Genomic DNA, 18679 nt, shown 5'->3' on the forward strand with positions numbered 1-18679 from the left:
AACCCGATCCGCTGACATAGCATGACGAACCAGTGGTCCTTTTTCTTTTATGACCAAGCCACAAAAATGTGCCCTAAATGACCAAATGACCACCGGAGGGAATCGGGGATGACCTCCCCTTACTCCCCCAGTGGTCACTAACCCTCTCCCACCCTCAAAAAAAATTTTTTAAAAATATTTTTCCAGCCTCTATGCCAGCCTCAAATATCATAACCAGCTCCATGACAGCAGTATGCAGGTCCCTGGAGCAGTTTTTGTGGGTGCAGTGCACTTCAGGCAGGAGGACCCAGGCCCATCCCCCCCGACCTGTTACACTTGTGTTGTTAAATATGAGCCCTTCAAAACCCACCAGAAACCCATTTACCACCACAAGTTTTATGGGTGGGGGGGATGGGCCTGGGTCTGCCTGCCTGAAGTGCACTGCAGTACCCACTAAAAGTGCTCCAGGGACAGGACTTGTTGCTGCTGTATAACCTTGACACAGCAGTTCACACCTGAAGACTAATCTCGCTGAAAACGTCCTTTATTTGAATAAGCACGCTTACTCACAGTTAACTGCAGATCAGAGGTTGTGCCCCACTGGCAACGAGTCTCGCTGGTACTGAGATTAGCAGTAGGTCCGAGCTGGCAGAATGGTGTACAATGCCCTCTTTCAGTAACATTCAAGGTAAGAACTAAGTGCTGTAATGTGGCTAACACATGAAAGGGATCTAAAAGTGTCTTACAAAATGGCCACTACCTCATGGACTACCGGAAACAAAACAGGGCACACTCTGACCCAGTAAGCAGAGGGAAAAGCACCATGGGAGTAGAGCCTACCAACTACCAACAACGTGAGCATTTAACACAAGCTAGTGGAATCACGGAGCCCAATACCCTACACCCACCACAATGCATTGCTGATGTGACTCTGCAGTGCCCTTAACAGAAAAGGTGTCACACTCACCCGAGACCCACAGCAGAACCAGGGAAAGGCTGTCAGAGGATAGAACACATTCTTGCTGTCATGGAGGTGGGTACAGCATTTGAGGCTGGCATACAGGCTGGGGAAAAAAGTTTGTAAAGTGGGTTTTTTTGGTGGGAGGGGGTTAGTGACCACTGGGGGAGTCAGGAGAAGTCATCCACAATTCCCTCTGGTGGTCATCTGGTCAGTTGGGGCACTTTTTTGGGACTTGGACCTGAAAAAAAAGGGTCTAAATAAAGCGGACCAAATTCTCGTCAAAAACGCTCTTCTTGTTTCGATTATCAGCTAAAGATGCCCATCTCTCCTCGGCCGACAACCACGCCCCAGTCCCACCTTCGCCACGCCTCTGACACGCCCCGTGATCTTTGTTCGTCTCCGTGATGGACTGCAGTTGAGGACGCCCAAAATTGGGTTTTGATTATACCAATTTGGGCGCCCACGGGAAACGGACGCCCATCTCCCGATTTGGGTCAAAATATGGGCATCTTTCGCTTTCAATTATGAGGCGGACTGTGTGCTAAGCAGTACTCTATAACTTTAGCATGCAACTCGCTTAGCTCATAAATATAAAGAGCCATCCACAGGGGGAGATGCATGTGCATATTCAACATCAAAGTGAATAACTTTAAAAAATACTGTAAGTTATACACTAAAGTGCATCATTTAGGAGCACACATTTACGCCCACTATTGACATGGCATAATTGGGCATACCTAAATGTAAGCACATTTTACTTCGTTAAAGACTGTTTTCTTATATGATCTGCCTCCCTGTCTTATATCGGTGCATTTGCCTACACTTTTTTCTACAGAAACATTTATTCACATGTTACACACCCAATGCATATAAATCTGGTGCTTAATTTCTAGCCCTCAGGTATATAATTGCCTCCTTAGTGTTTTTTTTAATTACAATGGAAAATATTTTCTTCACCCTTCATGATTAACAAAACATACATTAACTGTATTCTCAAGATAGTTCTGTCCTGTTAGGTTTTGCTATTCAAAAAGTTTTCGATAATTTTTGGACTTAAACTGAAATTTGAATATTCTACCCCACACTTGCTGGCTACATTTTGTTCCCCACTGAACAGCTAATTAAAGTTATCTTGATAGCTATTGTTTGCTATTGCTAGCTATTTCTGGATTGTTTAATACAGACTGGATCATTAACGTCAGTTATTCTTCAGGAGAGTGGCAAGGTGTAATGCAAGAGTCGCTTCTGGGAAAGGATTAATGGAAGAAGAAAAAAGTAACTCTACCTTTAAGTTTTCATTTTCTTCTACAATATTTGAATTTTCTCTTTCGGCAACATGAATCTTTCCAAGCAGCTGTTCAAAAGAACTTCTGTCATCGTCTTGGATTTTTTGCAAGTCTGCCAAAATGTCTGTAATATGTCTTGACAAAATTAAGAAAATTCCAGCATCAGAAACAAACACAAAAATAACACATTTTTCCTCTTTAAAATGTAAAAGGTAAATGACACAGGCTAACACAATATCACAGAAAATACTTTAAGTGACAGCTTATGCCAAAACACATTTGATATTCTACATACATACTTGCTGAAACAAATATTGAACTGTCATTTTGAATTTTATGTAAATAGACATCTTACTACTAGGGGAATTCTATTTAACTATGTAATGCAGAATTTGCACAGAATTTTCCATCCACGCAGAAAACAAAGTTAATCACCTGTAGCCCATGTTCTCTGAGGACAGCAGGCCAAGTATCTCACAACTGGATGATGTTATCTGACGTAGCCCGGTGCGGTAGCTGACTAGTGATATTTATTCAGAACTTTCTAGCTATGTCCCACTGCACATGCGCTGGTTCTTTACCGCCCGACGCGCAAGCACACGCCATATGTCCCTCAGTCATTCTAAATAATTCAACTACAAGGGTTAGTGGGAGAGTATGTGAGAAAACTGCAGTGCTAGGAGAACACTTGCTACAGATGAGTAACTTTGCCTTCTCCTAGGACAAGCAGGCCGTTGTATTCTCACATCCCTACATACAAGACTCACCAAAAACAACAATGCTACAACAATAGGGACTCAAACTTTTGAGGGCTGTAATTCAATCAACCTGAAACTATTTACATACTAGTTGTGGAGGTGCAGCCTAGAACAGAACAAAACTGGGCCTTGGGGGGGGTTGAGTTGAATTCTAAACATCAAACAAATTCTGCAGGACTCCTTGCCCAAACCAGCTATCACACTGGGTATCTTGATCAAGGCAGTAATGAGATGTGAATGTGTGGACACATGACCATGTCACAGCTTTGCAAATTTCCTCTTTGGAGGCTGACCTCATGTGGGCTAATGATGATGCCATGGCTCTAACATTAAGAGCCTTGACGTGATTCTCCCACCAGTCAATTGGAGATTGTCCGTTTCCTGATGGTGACCCCTATCCTGATGGCATCAAAAGAAACAAAAAGCTGAGTGGACTGTCTGTAGGGCCGAGTTCACTCTAGGTGGCCAAAGGTCAGTTGCTGTCCAAGATATGCAGTGCACTTTTGCCAGGATAAGCATGAGGTTTGGGAAAGGATGTTGCAAGGATGATAGACTGATTCAGATGGAACTCCAACACAAACTTAGGCAGGAACTTAGGATGCATGTGGAGAACTACTCTGTAATGATGAAATTTTGTGTAAGGTGGATCCACTACTAGGGCCTGAAGCTCACTGACCCTGCGAGCTGAAGTAACTACCACCAAAAGCAAGACCTTTCAGGTCAAGTACTTCAGTGGGCAGGAATCAAGTGGTTGAAAAAGCTTTCATCAGCTGGGTGAGGTCTGTCCAGAGATGGGCTTACCTTCCACTAGATGATGGTAAGCACTAATTGCACTGAGGTGGACTCTTACAGTGTTGGTCTTAAGACCAGACTGAGAGGTGCAGAAGGTATTCAAGCATGTTTTGTGTATGGCAAGAAAGAGGATCTCGGGCCTTGCCTTCACACCAGACAACAAACCTCCTCTATTTAAAAGAATAACACCTCTTAGTGGAATATTTCCTGGAAGCCAGCAAAACCCTGGAGATACCCTCTGGAAGATGCAAGGAAGCAAATTCTAAGCTCTCAACATTCAAGCTGTGAGGGCCAGAGACTGGAGGTTAGGATGTAGGAGATCCCTCATTCTGAGTTATGAGGGTCAAAGGACAACTCCAGAAGAAGCGGAAACCAGATCTGTCTGGGCCAATACAGGGCTATGAGGATCATGGTTCCCCAGTCTTGCTTGAGTTTCAGCAAAGTCTTCGCCACAAGAAAATGGGAGGATAGGTATACAGAAGGCCATTCCCCCAGTGGAGAAGGAAAGCAACCAATGTTAGTTTGTCGTGTGCTCTGAGTCTGGAACAGTACTGAGGGGCTTTGTGACTGTGGAGAGTGGCAGAGATCCACCGAGGGGGTGACCCACACTCAGAAAATCTCACAGGCAATGCCCATGCTGAGTGACCATTTGTGCTGTTGCATGACCCTGCTCAGTCTGTCCGCTAGATTATTGGATTTGCCCACCTGGTACGAGGATCTGCAAACTTCCATTCTGGACAGTCCATTGCCAAATCTGGACAGCCTCCTGACACAGAGGGTATGATCCGGTACACCACTGTTTGTTGGTGCAATACATTGCAACCTGATTGTCCGTTTGAATGAGTTCAATTTGGTTGAACAGCTGATCTCTGAAAGCCTTTACAGCATTCCAGATTGCCCATAGCTCCAGAAGGTTGGTGTGAAGATCTGCCTCCTGAGCTGACCAAGTATCCTGAGTATCTTGTGCAAGTTAGAAAAAGGACAGGGAATTGAGAATGATATACATCCTTAGCCTGCAAATTCTCTGACCCCTGAACATGCAGATATATTCTAAAATCTAATATGTGCTAGTTGCAAATAGAGGTCCTCATTCTAAAACAGCCAGATTCTTTACTGGAATTGCTTGCAGTTGTTGAATTTTGCCTTGAATCTTTACTGACCTGCTGATGGTAGCAAAATATAACCTGAACCAATGATTATCCATAGCTTGTGTCTTATGATTTATGATGTAAAACTATTGACCTGTAGTTAACCTATGATTTAATGCTTTTCTAATAAAAAAGGTGAAGATGCCTGAATGGGGTGAGACAATCCTGGTAAAGATTCATTGTGATTATGTGGTACCTGTGACTCTCTCCCAAAGGCCTTTGCTATATACTGATTATAACCTTTTCTCTGAGGTTTTTTCTCCCCTTGACCTTTCCTAAAGACAGGAGAAAGGAGCCGAGTAGGTTATCTGCCCAGGTAGGGGTTTAAAGGGAACAGTAGCATTATATATTAAAGAGAGCCTTGAATCAAATAGACTAAAAATTCTGCAGGACACAAAATACAACTTGGAATCCTTATGGATAGAAATTCTATGTATAAAGGGGAAAAGGGTAGTGATAAGAGCACACTACTGTCCACCTGGCCAAAACAAACAGACAGATGTTGAAATGTTAGCAAAAATTAGGGAAGCTAACAAATTAGGTAGCATAATAATAATGGTGAAACATATAGGCTCAAATGGGGTTTGAGGTCTTTGCTCCTCATAATTATTATCTTATTTGTGAGTATCTCAGTATTAACTTTTGACAATACTATTTTTTGGTGCTAATAAGTGGTATCATATGTTTTGCTGCCTTCAATGTTACCAATGATTTCAATTACCCCAATGTTGATTAGATAAAGGTAACATCAGGGCATGCTATGGAGGTAAAGCTCCTAGATGAAATCAAGGACAGCTTTATGTAGCAGCCGATTCAGGAATCAACAGGGGGGGAAATTATAGATCTAGTCCTTAGTGGACCAGATGATGTTGTGCAAGAGGTAATGGTGCTGAAAACAATTGACAATGGAGAAAAAAACTGAAAATATTATAATGCCTCTGTATAGCTCTATGGTGCGACTGCATCTTGAATACTGTGTGCAATTCTGGTCACCACATCCAAACAAATTAGAAAAAGCACAGAGAATGATGACTGAATTAGAAAAAGCACAAAGAAGGATGACTAAAATACAGTAATGGTAGTCAGCATAGGGCCTGTGAATCAATGAATGTTCACAGCCTTGGCCTCTCTTCCTCTTTGGGTTTCCTGTGCAGAGTACTGAGGGATCTGTGAGTACACATTGAAAAACAAAGCCTTATGCTAACTGCTACTACTGTAGTCACCGCTGACACTATCATGTTTTGGTTAATGGGGGGGAGGGGAAGTCTACTATTTTTTTTAAATTAGCTTTTTATTGTAATACATGTAAACAGAAAAACAATGATCAACTTAAAACCAATCCAACATAGAATGGTTACACCTATATAAACAAGTATACCACAATCCCCTCCCCTCTCCCAACCCACCCTAATATGTGGTGGAGTCCAAAAACCATATGTCCTTTTGAGCACCCTTGGCAGTCTGTGATTCAGGTTCAGTCCTTCAATGGTGGTGTGCCTATACTACTACAATATTGGTATTCTGATTTCTCCAGTTCTGATAAGTATCCCACACTTTGTGAAAAGCTACTAACTGTCCATTACACAGTGTGGTCTACTATTTTGTTTTCAACATCTGGTGGTGTAACTATTTTTTAGGAAGGGGTTGAAAACATTATTTATTCAAGGCTATATGGGTCTGAGTTGATGTATATTTCATATTTTCTACTTGCTTCTGTATTCTTTGATTCTTGGTTTATTATTTTATGCTTATTGTATACTAAATTGAATGGATATTTTTACCATAATAATGGTATAAAAAATGTATAAACAGATGATAAAGAGGATAGAACCACTTCCCTATGAGGAAAGACAAAAGAGGCTCGGGTTCTTCAGCTTGGAGAACAGATAGCTGAGGGAAGATACGATAGAGGTCTATAAAATCCTGAGTGGAGTGGAATGGGTAGACATCAATTGCTTGTTTATTCTTTCCAAAGAAACCAAAGACTAGGGGGCACACAATTAAGCTACTAAGCAGTACATTTAAAACAAATCAGAGAAAATATTTATTCACTCAGCGTAGAATTAAGCTCTGGAATTCATTGCCAAATAATGTGGCGAAGGTGGTTAGTATAGCAGGATTTTAAAAAGGTTTGGCTAAATTCCTGAAAGTCCGTAAACTATTATTAAGGTGAACTTGAGAAAATCCACTGCTTATTCCTGGGATAAGCAGTATAAGATCTGTTTTACTCTTTCGGGATCTTGCCTGGTATGTGATCTGGACTGGCCACTGTTGGAAACATAATACTGGGCTTGATAGACTTCTGGTCTGTCCCAATATTGCAGTGCTTATGTATGCTTGAGGTCACTGTTCCTTCTAAGCTTAGCGGGAGTCCTCCACCTATACTCTTGCCAGCGGGAGATGCTGTTTCACTATCACATTTTCAATAGAGAGGGACAAAAAAGCTCTGAAGAACGCCAGGGAACCTGCCTGCCCCTAGTGATGGAATTATAATATTGAAGCACCACCCCAAACTGGCAGCAATGTGACTGGAGGACTCCCGCTTAGCTTAGAGGGAACAGTGCTTGAGGTATAGAGCCCTGTGTTGTGACAAGAAGCTATCAGTTAAATTTTCCTTGCTTTAATTTTTAGGAAGTAGGTGCCCATGGAAGTACTGGTAGACAGGAGACAGAAGCATAGTCTGAAAAATAGCCTGAGTATGTACTGCTGGATAGTCCTCTCTTAACAAATGTTAGATTTAGGGACATTGTGTCTTATACCAAGATGATGGATATATTCACCACACAAGTGGTATTTCTTGAACCCTAAGGCTTTTTAATCAGACATTGCTGTTAAAAGAAAACTCTGCCAGATCAAAAACAAACTGTTTGACAAACATTTTTGTTTGAAAGGAAGAGAGGCTGGGGAAAGAAGGGAGGGGTAGACAAAATTATAAAGAAAGTCCTGTGATAGAGTGTGCCCCATGGAGATCTAACAGCTATGAGATGGACACACATTTGGTTTGATCCATGTGAGGAGGAAGACTGAGCAGTGTTCCTCTAGAGCAGCTAAGGAGGTTTAATAAAGACTGGAGACGGCATGACGTCAAAAAGTTGAAGCCAGACCCACCCCCCCCCCCCCCCAACAGAACAGCAAAATTGATGGACATAAAACAAACCAAACTATCCATGGCCGCATCCTTGTTGGTAACATGTATATTTAATCTCAGTTATGGAAACATGCCTGATAGTGCAGCATACGGATGCACACAGAGGAACTGTCAGAAAGGAATAACCTTGCATCAGTTAGAGTAGTAATTACTTCTAAATCGTAATCAGTGTTGACATTTTCAGGGGCTGGTTATAGGGATTCCCTAACAGGCATATTCGTGCAGAGATGTTTTCACCTAGTAAATGACAACCAAAACAGAGATCATGTTATGAGAATCAGGTGCTCAACATTCAGAGTTTTTATTTTAAACTATAAAAGGGTTTTTTAAACCTTACTTAGGTTGAAACCTGGGAGCATATACAATCTTTTCTTGTGCCTAGATCAAGAAAGAAAGATGGTATGTGGGCACATGCTCCTTTTGTTTTGTGGAATGCAGTGGTATATTATAAAAATGCACTTGATATTTCATATTACTACTATTTAAAGGGAGGTATTAAACATTGAAGGAAGTTCTACCTTCATGCAGAAGTCCAGAGTCAGTCTGCCAGTTCTGTTGTATGTATTTATTTCTACTTAAAAGTCTGTTTGGATATAAATGCAAGCAGCACACTATTAGCTAAGTCATACAAAGTGTCTCAGTTGTGGTCGTGCCCCTATGCCCAGACTCACCTTTTTTCCAGTGATCTGGCTCTGTGGCTTCCCCAGACTGCAGTGCCTTGTCCCTGCATTGATGCATCTGTTGCCTGTTTTCCTGTATCTGAGCCTCACTCTGGTTTCTCTGTTATCCAACCCTCCCTTTGATGCTCTGCATTCAGCAAAGTCCTTCATAATGCACCTTGGAACTTTTATGTTTTGCCTTTTCAAAAGGTCTCTTAACATTGTCTTTGTGTTCCCTGAATGGACCCAATTCCTGCTTGTCTTTATTCCTGTATGCCTTGATTCCTGCTTAGCTTTGTTCCTGTGAGTCTTGTCCTTGAATGCTTGTTTCTGTAACCATGTACTTGAAATCCTTGATTTGTAAACCTTGTTCCTGAAGCTTTACTCTTGTGTGGCCTTGTTCTTGGCCTACTTGTGTTTCTATGAGTCTTGTACCTGAAGGCCTTGTTTCTGAACCTTGTTCTTGTAAGCCTGGCTCTTGCTATAGTCAAACCCTGCTCCTGGATTCTGTTATAGATTGCCTCTGCTCCTGGCTCTTGCTATAGCCAAACCCTGCTCCTGGTTTCTATTACAGTTTGACTCTGCTCCTGGCTCTTCCTATAGCCAAAACTCTGTTCCTTGCTACAGTTAAACCCTGTTCTTGCTTTCTGCTTTTGCCAAACCTTGTTTCTGCTAAAGCCAATGCTCTGTTCCTGGTTTCTGCTATAGCCAAGCTCCATTCCTGACTCCTTCTATAGCCAACGCTCTATTCCTTGCTACAGCTAAACCTGCTCTTGCTTTCTGCTATTGCCAAACCCTGTTTCTGCTTTCTGCTAAAGCCAAGGCTCTCTTCCTGGTTCCTGCTACAGCCAAGCTCCGTTCCTGATTCATTCCTGCCAAGCCAAGTCTGGCTATTGCCTTGCCTTTAGTCTTGCTTCTGTTTGTTCCTGTTGCTTAGCTCTTATCCTGCTTTGTTTGTCGAGTCTTATGCATTGTCTCGTTTTGCTCTTTCTTGTGTCTGGATCCAGTTCTTACCCCACCTTGCCATGTCTGAACCCAGTTCTAGCCTTGTTCCTGTGTCTTGCCATGTTCCTGTATTGGTTCAGTTCTAGCCCCTTTGCCTTTCTTTCTTGCTTTGTCTGGCTCCAGCTTCTGTCTTGCTTGTCTGCTATGTCCAGTTGTGCTTAACCTTCCCTTGTCTTTTCCAGCCCAATCCTGTCTGGATCCAGTCCTTGCCTTGTCTTGCCCTTTTCTGGATCCAGTTTTAATCTACTTCTGTGTCTTGCCTTGTGTTGCCTGGGTCCCAATCCCAGTTTAATATAGTTCTGAGTCTTGCCTTGTCCTGCCTAGGTTCCAGTTCTAGCCCCTTTGCCTTGCTTTCCTTGTCTCACCTGGATCTGGTCCCTTTTGTACCTTGTTACTTCTGTTTTGCCTTGACTAGTCTCCTGCTCTATTCTAGTCCTGGCTTGTCTAGCCCAGTCTTGTTTTGCCTTGCCTAGTCCTGTCTTGTTCTGACTCCTGTCTTGTGCCAGTCCATGTGACTTGTCTGCCTCAGCTTCGGCTGTGGTCCAAGGGTTCACCATACCTGAATCCGTGGCACAAAGTTAATTATTTTCAGTAGAAAATAAATTTGTTGTGTCTTCTATGTGAATATTCCATATTTGGGGCATTTGCTTAAAACTTTGACTGAATGGACCATACAGGTCTTTATCTGTCATTGTCTACTATGTTACTATGGTCTTAATTTGTTTATCCAGACCTTACATGCACATGGTATTGCTTTTTAAACCCACAGGCGAAACCTAAGGGTGGCTACACAATTAGGTATAAACTGTGTTGTTTCTGATTTACTTGTTTTGGACTGCTTTGGGTCCTACTGATCTGTACATCTGCTATCTAGAATTTTGGATGATAGAAATGAGGAAATAAAAATTAAGTTTTGGATATACTCTGTAGAACTTGTTGTTTACTTTTGCAATGTGTGTACGGATGCCTGTTCTAGTGTGTGCATATGATAATGTTTAAATAACTGTCTATACTTAAAGGCTATGACTTCCGAACATGAGGCATTATTAAAGGACAGACTTTTAAATGCTCAGTTGGGTATATATGGCAATCTCAACTTTGTTAAATGTTTCAGACATATCCATCTGCTTGCTTCCATGATATTACTGAATTCTATTATTCTGCCTCACTGTATTTTCAAATGTAAGCCACATTGAACCCAAGTTTGCTTGGGATAATATGGGATATACATGTAAAAAAAAAAACAAAAAAAATATCCTCCACCTTTTAAGGCACTGCCTATTCAACTGGATGGTGATGGCACAAGGAAAGCAAGTCCAGTGAAGACTAACTCAAAATAACCAGATCCTTGGCTGAACTCTAGGTATTACCATATTGAAAATGCAACCATACCATGCCTTTGTGGTTATGTTCCACTAATAAGGTAAATAATTAACTGGCTTTCTTGAAAGGATTTCATAACCTTTCGATGCATGACTAGGAAAAACACAAGCTTATTTATGTACTATCACAATTCCTCATGTATAGCCACAAAACAACCTATTAGGGTGGATAGTGCTCAAATTAAGTTTCTTTTATTAACCTCCAGAAAGAAGAGAGAAGCGTTTTCAGGTGGTATAATATAAGTCATCACAAAAAAATATATATATAAGAAAACCAATGTACTGCATTAGGGGCTTATAGCCCATTTAGTTATATTTAAACAAATGAGAGATCTGCATGAAACCAAATATTTAGTTTTATTATTTTCACTTATAAAACCACTTGTTCCTGAAACATGCCCAAAACATTTGTGCATCTAATGTAAACTTCTACAAAAGAGATGAAGTGAAGATGTGATTCCATGTGCTCCAAATAAAAGGAGAGTTTAACTTTACTTCCATTTAATTTAAATATATTTGATCTTAACACCAGGTTTCCCAAGGCAGATTAGAACTATAAGAAGGGAGAGGAACTTTACCTGGATAGTTGGTTGTGCATCACTAGAAGGCTTGCAGCATGCGAGGGGCAAGTATAATTACACAGAGGGCAAATTCCCCAGGTCCTCTAAACCCTTCCCAGTAGTGCTTAGTGAGGTCTTTCTTAGGACAGACACAGAACCCTGGGAGATGCTCCACACCTGTAATGCTTTCCTGGAGGGAAAGGAGTCGGTCCTTAGGGACATGCCAGGAATTAGATACAAGAGAATCTGCCAAGGCGGAGAACTCGAATGTCCCACGAGAAACCACAAAAAGTGAAAAACAGAAAAGGGCGGGAAGTTGACCACAGACACCAGAGACTGGAAAAAATGGACTTAAAAACAAAACATTTATTTAAAAAAGGACTCGACACAAACGTTGTGTTTCGGCCGCTAGGCCTGCATCAGGAGTCTGCATGGATAGAAAAGCATCCAATGCCCTGATGTGGTAAAGTACAGAATAATCTGTACATATAAGGTAACATTCAATCCCTTAATATTGTGAGTTGGGTGATGGTCTTGAAAAAGACCTTTTGTGGAAAAAAGTCATGACGCTGAAGGTTAGTTTTAGCGTTTGCTCCTGACTCAGTAAGCAGAATTCCCTGGGAGCCAAAGTGAGGATTTGAAACTGGTGGGGCCATTTCTCTCCAGGAAGACGCAGAGGTAAAAAGCCTGCTGTGACCAAGACAGAGGAAAAAAGGAGAGAGAAGAAGAACAGCAACCTGCCTGAGGGCAGGAGGAACCTTCCTCACAGAGAACCAGCTGCAGGGAGTAAATGGGCAACCTAACCCAGGGCATAAAGGACCCTAAAGTTAATGCAGTGCCTGGTTAGTGAGAGAAGGGGAAAAAACTGGTGTTCAGTCCTCACTAGGGAAATCTTACTGACCTGCCTGAAGAGAGAGAGGGGGTCAGGGTCAGTCATATGAAGGGTACAGAGACTTTTAGAACAGTCCTAGCCTGTGGCTGGAAGAAAGAATGGGTGTCCAGTCCTAACAGGGGAAATATTACTGACCTGCCTGAAGAGAGAGGGGGGGACAGGATCAGCCGTGTGAAGAATGCTGAGGCTGTTATTAAGCAGTTCAAGCCTATGGCTGGGATCAGGTGGGGAACTAACCTGGTCAGAGAGAGGTTCATTAAGGGACATAGCGCTGGCTCAAACTTATGAGAAACTTAGGAACTGTTATGGACTTAAAATGCAAGCTGGGTTAGGGGAAGAAAAGAGAAACCCGTCCTGTACAGTTTTTGCATGAATTCTTTTTCGGTTGATTTTTCCTTTGAATCCTGAAGCACATGTCAAGGGGACTTGTGCTGTGTTTTGAAGACTGAACTTGGCTAATGGAATCTAATTCTTTGTGCTGAATAAAAGCTCTTTGTGTTTTGGAACCTGGTTGCTGTGTGAGTGTCTGAGCTAGAGAGATGGAAAGCCTGGACCACAGCAGGAGCTGGATCAGGAGGGATTTTTCCTGACCTCTTCCAAGGAAAGTGTAAGAGGCAGCAGATCTGGTGACACAGACTGTGCCACGACCTGCTGGGACATTACAATATGTATATATATATAGAGAGAGAGATAGAGATAGAGAGAGATAGAGATAGAGATAGAGATAGAGATAGAGATAGAGAGAGAGAGAGAGAGAGAGAGAGAGAGAGAGAGATAGATAGAGATAGAGAGAGAGAGAGAGAGAGAGAGAGAGCTTTCAAATAAATAAAAAAGCTGTCAAAAAAAAAATCACACATTGGCAATCATAAGCATTTCACAACACAGCATTGTAAATAACAAAGCAAGCTCTGGAGCACTGACAAATATATTTTAAATATAATCCTTCCCCTTTAAAAACTCCCCAAACCTCCCCTTTTACAATCCCCCTCCCTGATCCCTTCCTAATATAAGGAATGCAAAACCAAGGAGGTTTAATAAAACAATAGAAACCGTACAAGTTTGCTATTGTTTTCAGTCGTGTCTGCTAATGTTTTGCATCTCTCAATATGGCAGCAAGCTTCGCCCACTGACTTCAGCCCACACTATGGCCCGATAGGCTCATGAAGAGAAGATAAGTGGGAACTAAGACCATGGGTTCCAGAGACTGGAGCACACAATGTCTTGAGTTAAAACAAGGTTTATTAAAAATCAAAAGTGACTCAACACAACGTTGTGTTTCGGCCTGAGGGCTTGCATCAGGAGTCTGTGTGCATGTTCAAAATAAAAAACATCAAAAGGTAAAATCATAAGAACCACAGTAAGAACCAAGATGGTCTTTAAAAAGACCGTTGAATGTTTACGCTGCTTGATAGTTAGACTAAAAGCCTTTCAGAAGGCTTTCAAAAAGGTTAAAATTTGATCCTCTCTCTCTGGAGAAGATGGCACCAAGCAAACCTTCAAAATAGCAAAGACAGGGAACGAAGTACAAACAAAAATGCAAAGTACACAACAAAAAAGTACCAAGAGCCTTCAAAAAAAGGGGAAGGATAAAACCTTTAATCATATGTTTAGATGAAACAGTTCTTGAATGGACCCGACACGGCCCGTGTTTCAGCGCCCAGCATCTGCGTCAGGGGTCACAAGGTGTAACAGAGTGCATTCAACTGTATTATGGAATACAGTATCTTTACTAAAAGCAATGTGCTGCGCCGCCGTACTATCCCTGAAGGCAGACCTTTACACAACATCAAACAGAAAGATACTGTCCCAAGTGAGCGCTTTCTGTCACGGGATCAATGAATTAAACCATTAAACCATACTGAATCTAAAACTAGACACACTACTAGATTTAGAAAGGGCCTACCCCACTCCAGGGAATTATTTGCATCAACATTTCCTCGTGATTTGGATGAGGTTCTTATCTGTATTGGCCGGGCCCCTTGACCTTTCCAGTATAGGGTCACGTCTAGCCTGAAGTGGTTGGACCAAGGGGTTACTGTCCATCTCTGGTTCTGTATTTTGAAGTTCTGGTTCATTGTGAATCTGTATGCTATTAGGTCTAGTGCGTGATCTTTTACGTGGGTTATTCGCTGATGGCTATTGGCAGTCCCAAAGTTGAAGGAATTTGTTGCACTCTCTGGTACTTTCAGTGTTCTGGTCTTCTAAATGTAGATTGATGTCTCCTATTATCATCATGTTTGGGTTTGATACACAAGTATTTGCAATAAAATTCATAAAGTTTGTTTGGGCTGTTCTCCAGTTTCCTGGTGTTCTATAGAATAGTATGTTATACAGGTGGTTGTGCAGGGATTTATCTTTAATTCTGAGCAAGGTGATTTCCAGATGAGGTGTTATGGATTCTGCTACGGTTTCCACGGTGAAGAAGGATCTGTAGATTAATGCAATGCCTCCTCCTTTTTTCCCGTTTCTGGTCCAATGCAGAATTTTATAGCTTGGGGGACTGAGGTCTCAGATTATAGGGTCTTCTTTTTCATGGATCCATGTTTCGTTGAGGAAGACCAGTTCCAGGTCTTCGTCCAGTATCCAGTCTTTTACTGTTTTGGTTTTATTTACTGCTGATCTAGCGTTGATGTATTCCACTGGTATCAGTAGATATTTAAACTCTGTTAGCGAGACTTTGGGAATTTTCAGTATTTGGTGTTCGTTTGGCTTTTTGAGTTGATTGGTTCCCTTTTTTGTCTGCTGTGTTTAGATTGTTTAGTCGGGTTCTATCTTGCTGGAAGGCAGAGTATCTAGTTGGGTGATTCAGTTTGCATACTATTGGGATTATGTTGTTGTCTTCTTGTGTTAGGGCTCCTATGGTTGTTAGTAGCGTTAAGTCAGATAGTCTTAAGAGGAGTCTTGTGATGGGCATTTTGTTCCTTATTGTGTAAGGGATGAGATGTTATCTGCTTGGGCCCTGTCAGTTGGGGAGGGTGTGTGCTTATGGCTGCCGTGTGCTTCTCTTTGAACTTTGTACTTTGAAAAAAATAGATTTGTAGTCTTTTTGTGCCTTTTTGGTTGTTTTTTATAAGTTGTCTTGTGTTTCTCTTTTGCTGTGTCGAGTGTGAGGGCTAGTAGGTCTTGTGGGTGAAGGGGAATAGAGTATTTATCTATGCTTTTTTTTCTCCTCCACCGGCAGGAAGATTTGTTTTACCTGAAGTAGTGTTCCCAAGTCAGGATTCCAAGTGTGTTGGATTGTCTTGGCTGTTTTTTTATATAGATTCTAGTTGCGAGGTGGATAACTCTCAGTTCATCTGTGGAAGCATCTGGTTAGAAGTGCAGGGACCTGAAGCCACTCACCTCAGCCTACTGGGCAGTTGGTTTCCGTGGTTCTGCGCTGTTCTCAGTGACTGGATCGGCTCTCCTCAGCCTGGGGTTCAGTCGGCCTCCGTTGTCTTTGCCGTTCTTAGTGAGTCATTCTAGGTCGGACGTCTGGTAGGGAATAGAATGGGTGTGGGTGTCTTTATTCCTCTGGTTGGTCTGATTGTTGCCAGTGCTATCAGGTAGCTTACCCCGCTTTCATAGATCAGCCCAGACCTCTGGTCTCATTCCTCCCTGTGGCGGTCACCAGCACAGCATGACATGCAGTCCGGGCATCCACGCCATTCCCCGCATTCACGGTCTGTCGCGGCTATGGCTCCTCCGACTGCAACCGTGCTCCCTAAATTGCCAGTCACCGTTCATTTGGTTCCGGTTCATCGGTACTGCTGGGAGGGACGTATGAACAGGCCCTTTCGCTTGGATGAACAGGCCCTTTCGCTTGGGTCCCCTCTTTCCCCGGGAGTCCTGGGAGCTGCCCGGTAACGTCGAGACCCAGGCAGTCAGGCCTCTCCCAGTGCTCCGATTCGGCCCTGCTGTCAGGGTCTAGCCACTGGGGTCCAGGAATGCTACGTCACTCAGTGGCTATGCCCTCCAGACTCCTGCCTTCTGTTGGGGGGGGGGGGATATTTGTCGCTAACCATCCATGAAATCGGGCTTGACTGGGAGGTCTCTAGGAAGCTCTCTTCGGGGCTACCCATTTGGCGGCCATCTTGACTTATTGAGTAATATCGTAGTGGTTAGGTGCAGTGGGCTACGGACCTGGGGAACTGGATTTGATTCCCGCTGCTGCCTAATGATTGGGCCAGTGGGCTGAGATCCTGGGGAACTGAGTTTGAGTCCCACTGCAGTTCCTTGTGACTCTGGGAAAGTCACTTAACTCTCTTTGCCCCTGGAGTGGAGGAGTAGCCTAATGGTGTGCGGTGGGCTGAGATCCTGGGGAACTGTGTTACATTCTTACCACAGCTCCTTGTGAACCTGGGCAAATCACTTAACCTTCCACTGCCCCAGGTACAAATATACTTAGATTGTGAGTTCATTTAGGACTGAAAGTACCTGCAACAAGATATTCTGTGTGTGAACTGCTCTATGCCTATGTGTAGGCTTGAGCAGCATATCAAATGCATTCAATAAATATTTAAGAATTTTTAAAGATACAGTCAGCATACTTGCTATTTTAGATTATGTCAGTTATAACCTTACTCGGTCAGGGTTTTGAACTGAATCTCCAATTCCGTCTTTTCTTCTACAGACCTCTCATGACGACTTTTCCAGACATTACAAGCTGAAAGTGCCTCTGGTAAGCTACCATCCTGAAGAATTTAAAGATACAAACAGATCATGAAGCAAAATGGTTTTTTTTTCTCCCTATTTTCCATTACCTGAATAGAAAATGGTACTGCCATTTATAAAGCTTTCAAGTATGCTTCACTATTATAAATCAATGCAACAGAACCCTACACTTAATTATAATCTGAACAATTTGTAGAAGTATGTACTTCTGAAAAAGGAAAAACAAGAAGGAGCAATTTTCAAAACCTAGCATTAACTATCTATACAAGAATGTGGAAGAAGGAGAACATTCCAATCACTGAATACAAACATAATTAAAACAGTAAACAGTAGATAATACTCAATATATCCAATGCAAAGAATATGCCACCTAAATTGCAGGCCACTGGTTCCTAAACTGTGTGTTGGGACCCCAAGTAGGATCTCCACTGTGACCAAAGCACAGTAATGGTAGTCAGCACAGGTCCTGTGAATCAGTGAGTGTTCACAGCCCTGGGCTCTTCTCCTCTTTGGGTTTCCTGTGCAGAGTACTGAATGATCTGTGAACACACACTGAAATACACAGCCCTATGCTAACTGCTGCTACTGCTGTCACCATTGATGCCTTCATGTTTTGGATGTGGGGGGGAGAGGAAATTAGTGAGGGTGGGAAGGAAGGGGAGAGGAGGGGAATCAAGTATATATTTTTTCATTATCTGGTGTACCATGAATTTCTAAGTGTTAAAATGGGATGGGGGGGGGGGGTTCTATTGGATAAAAATTCAGGATGCACTGGCATGGACCATATATTTTCAAAAACATAAATTTGGCAAGGCAAAATAGAACTCATTTAGCAATATTAAGTAACAGATCAAAAGTTCAACCAGCTCAAATTATACTAGAAATATTTGCTGAAGGGCAAACCTTCAGGGCTATTTTTTTAAACAGGAAATATTTTAGAGTACAGAAGATTTAAAGCCCCAAAGCCTCCAAATCTGCAAGGAAAGCCAAGTTTCCTGTAAGCAGAACATGCCTTACTGTATAGTAAATGAATGGAACAACTAGGGACATGTTCTCTAAAATTATCCTATTTTAGAATGGGTTTGAATTAATTATGAAAAACAGCCAGGAGGTGGTACTAGAAATGTTTTTTTAAAATGGAGGGAAAATATGTTTTTATGTCTCTGATCACCATCATAGGTTCGATACAGAAGCTGTACATAAATAGTTGTTAATGCATGTAACTAAAAACAGAGAAAGTGGTGGATATTCAGGAGCAGATTTACTACAGTCACTAACCAAAATTGTATAAAATGTACGTGCAGGCTTTTCCTACGCAGTTGGCAGTGAATTCTTCAAAATAACATTATGCACTTTTTTTAATATCTCCAGGTAATTTTTTCTTAAATTTACGTTTATTTTTTCAAAACTCTGCAGATTAATGCAATCCCTCCACAATCCAGCCCCTATACAATCT

General features: G+C 42.1%; 1 protein-coding gene across 4 annotated transcripts in view; it reads right to left on the bottom strand.

Annotated features, from left to right (window-relative positions):
• The window catches only part of ODF2L (outer dense fiber of sperm tails 2 like), a 179350-nt gene that overhangs the window by 82202 nt on the left and 78469 nt on the right, over window positions 1-18679 (bottom strand). For all 4 annotated transcript variants that reach the window (XM_030207203.1, XM_030207204.1, XM_030207202.1 and 1 more), the window contains 2 exons: window positions 17134-17243; window positions 2226-2361 (listed from right to left, as the gene is read on the bottom strand). In XM_030207203.1, the coding sequence (XP_030063063.1) occupies window positions 2226-2361; window positions 17134-17243 (246 nt within the window). The remainder of the gene's footprint in view (window positions 1-2225; window positions 2362-17133; window positions 17244-18679) is intronic.

Source organism: Microcaecilia unicolor, chromosome 6, assembly GCF_901765095.1.
Source record: "Microcaecilia unicolor chromosome 6, aMicUni1.1, whole genome shotgun sequence".
Classification (NCBI taxonomy): domain Eukaryota; kingdom Metazoa; phylum Chordata; class Amphibia; order Gymnophiona; family Siphonopidae; genus Microcaecilia; species Microcaecilia unicolor.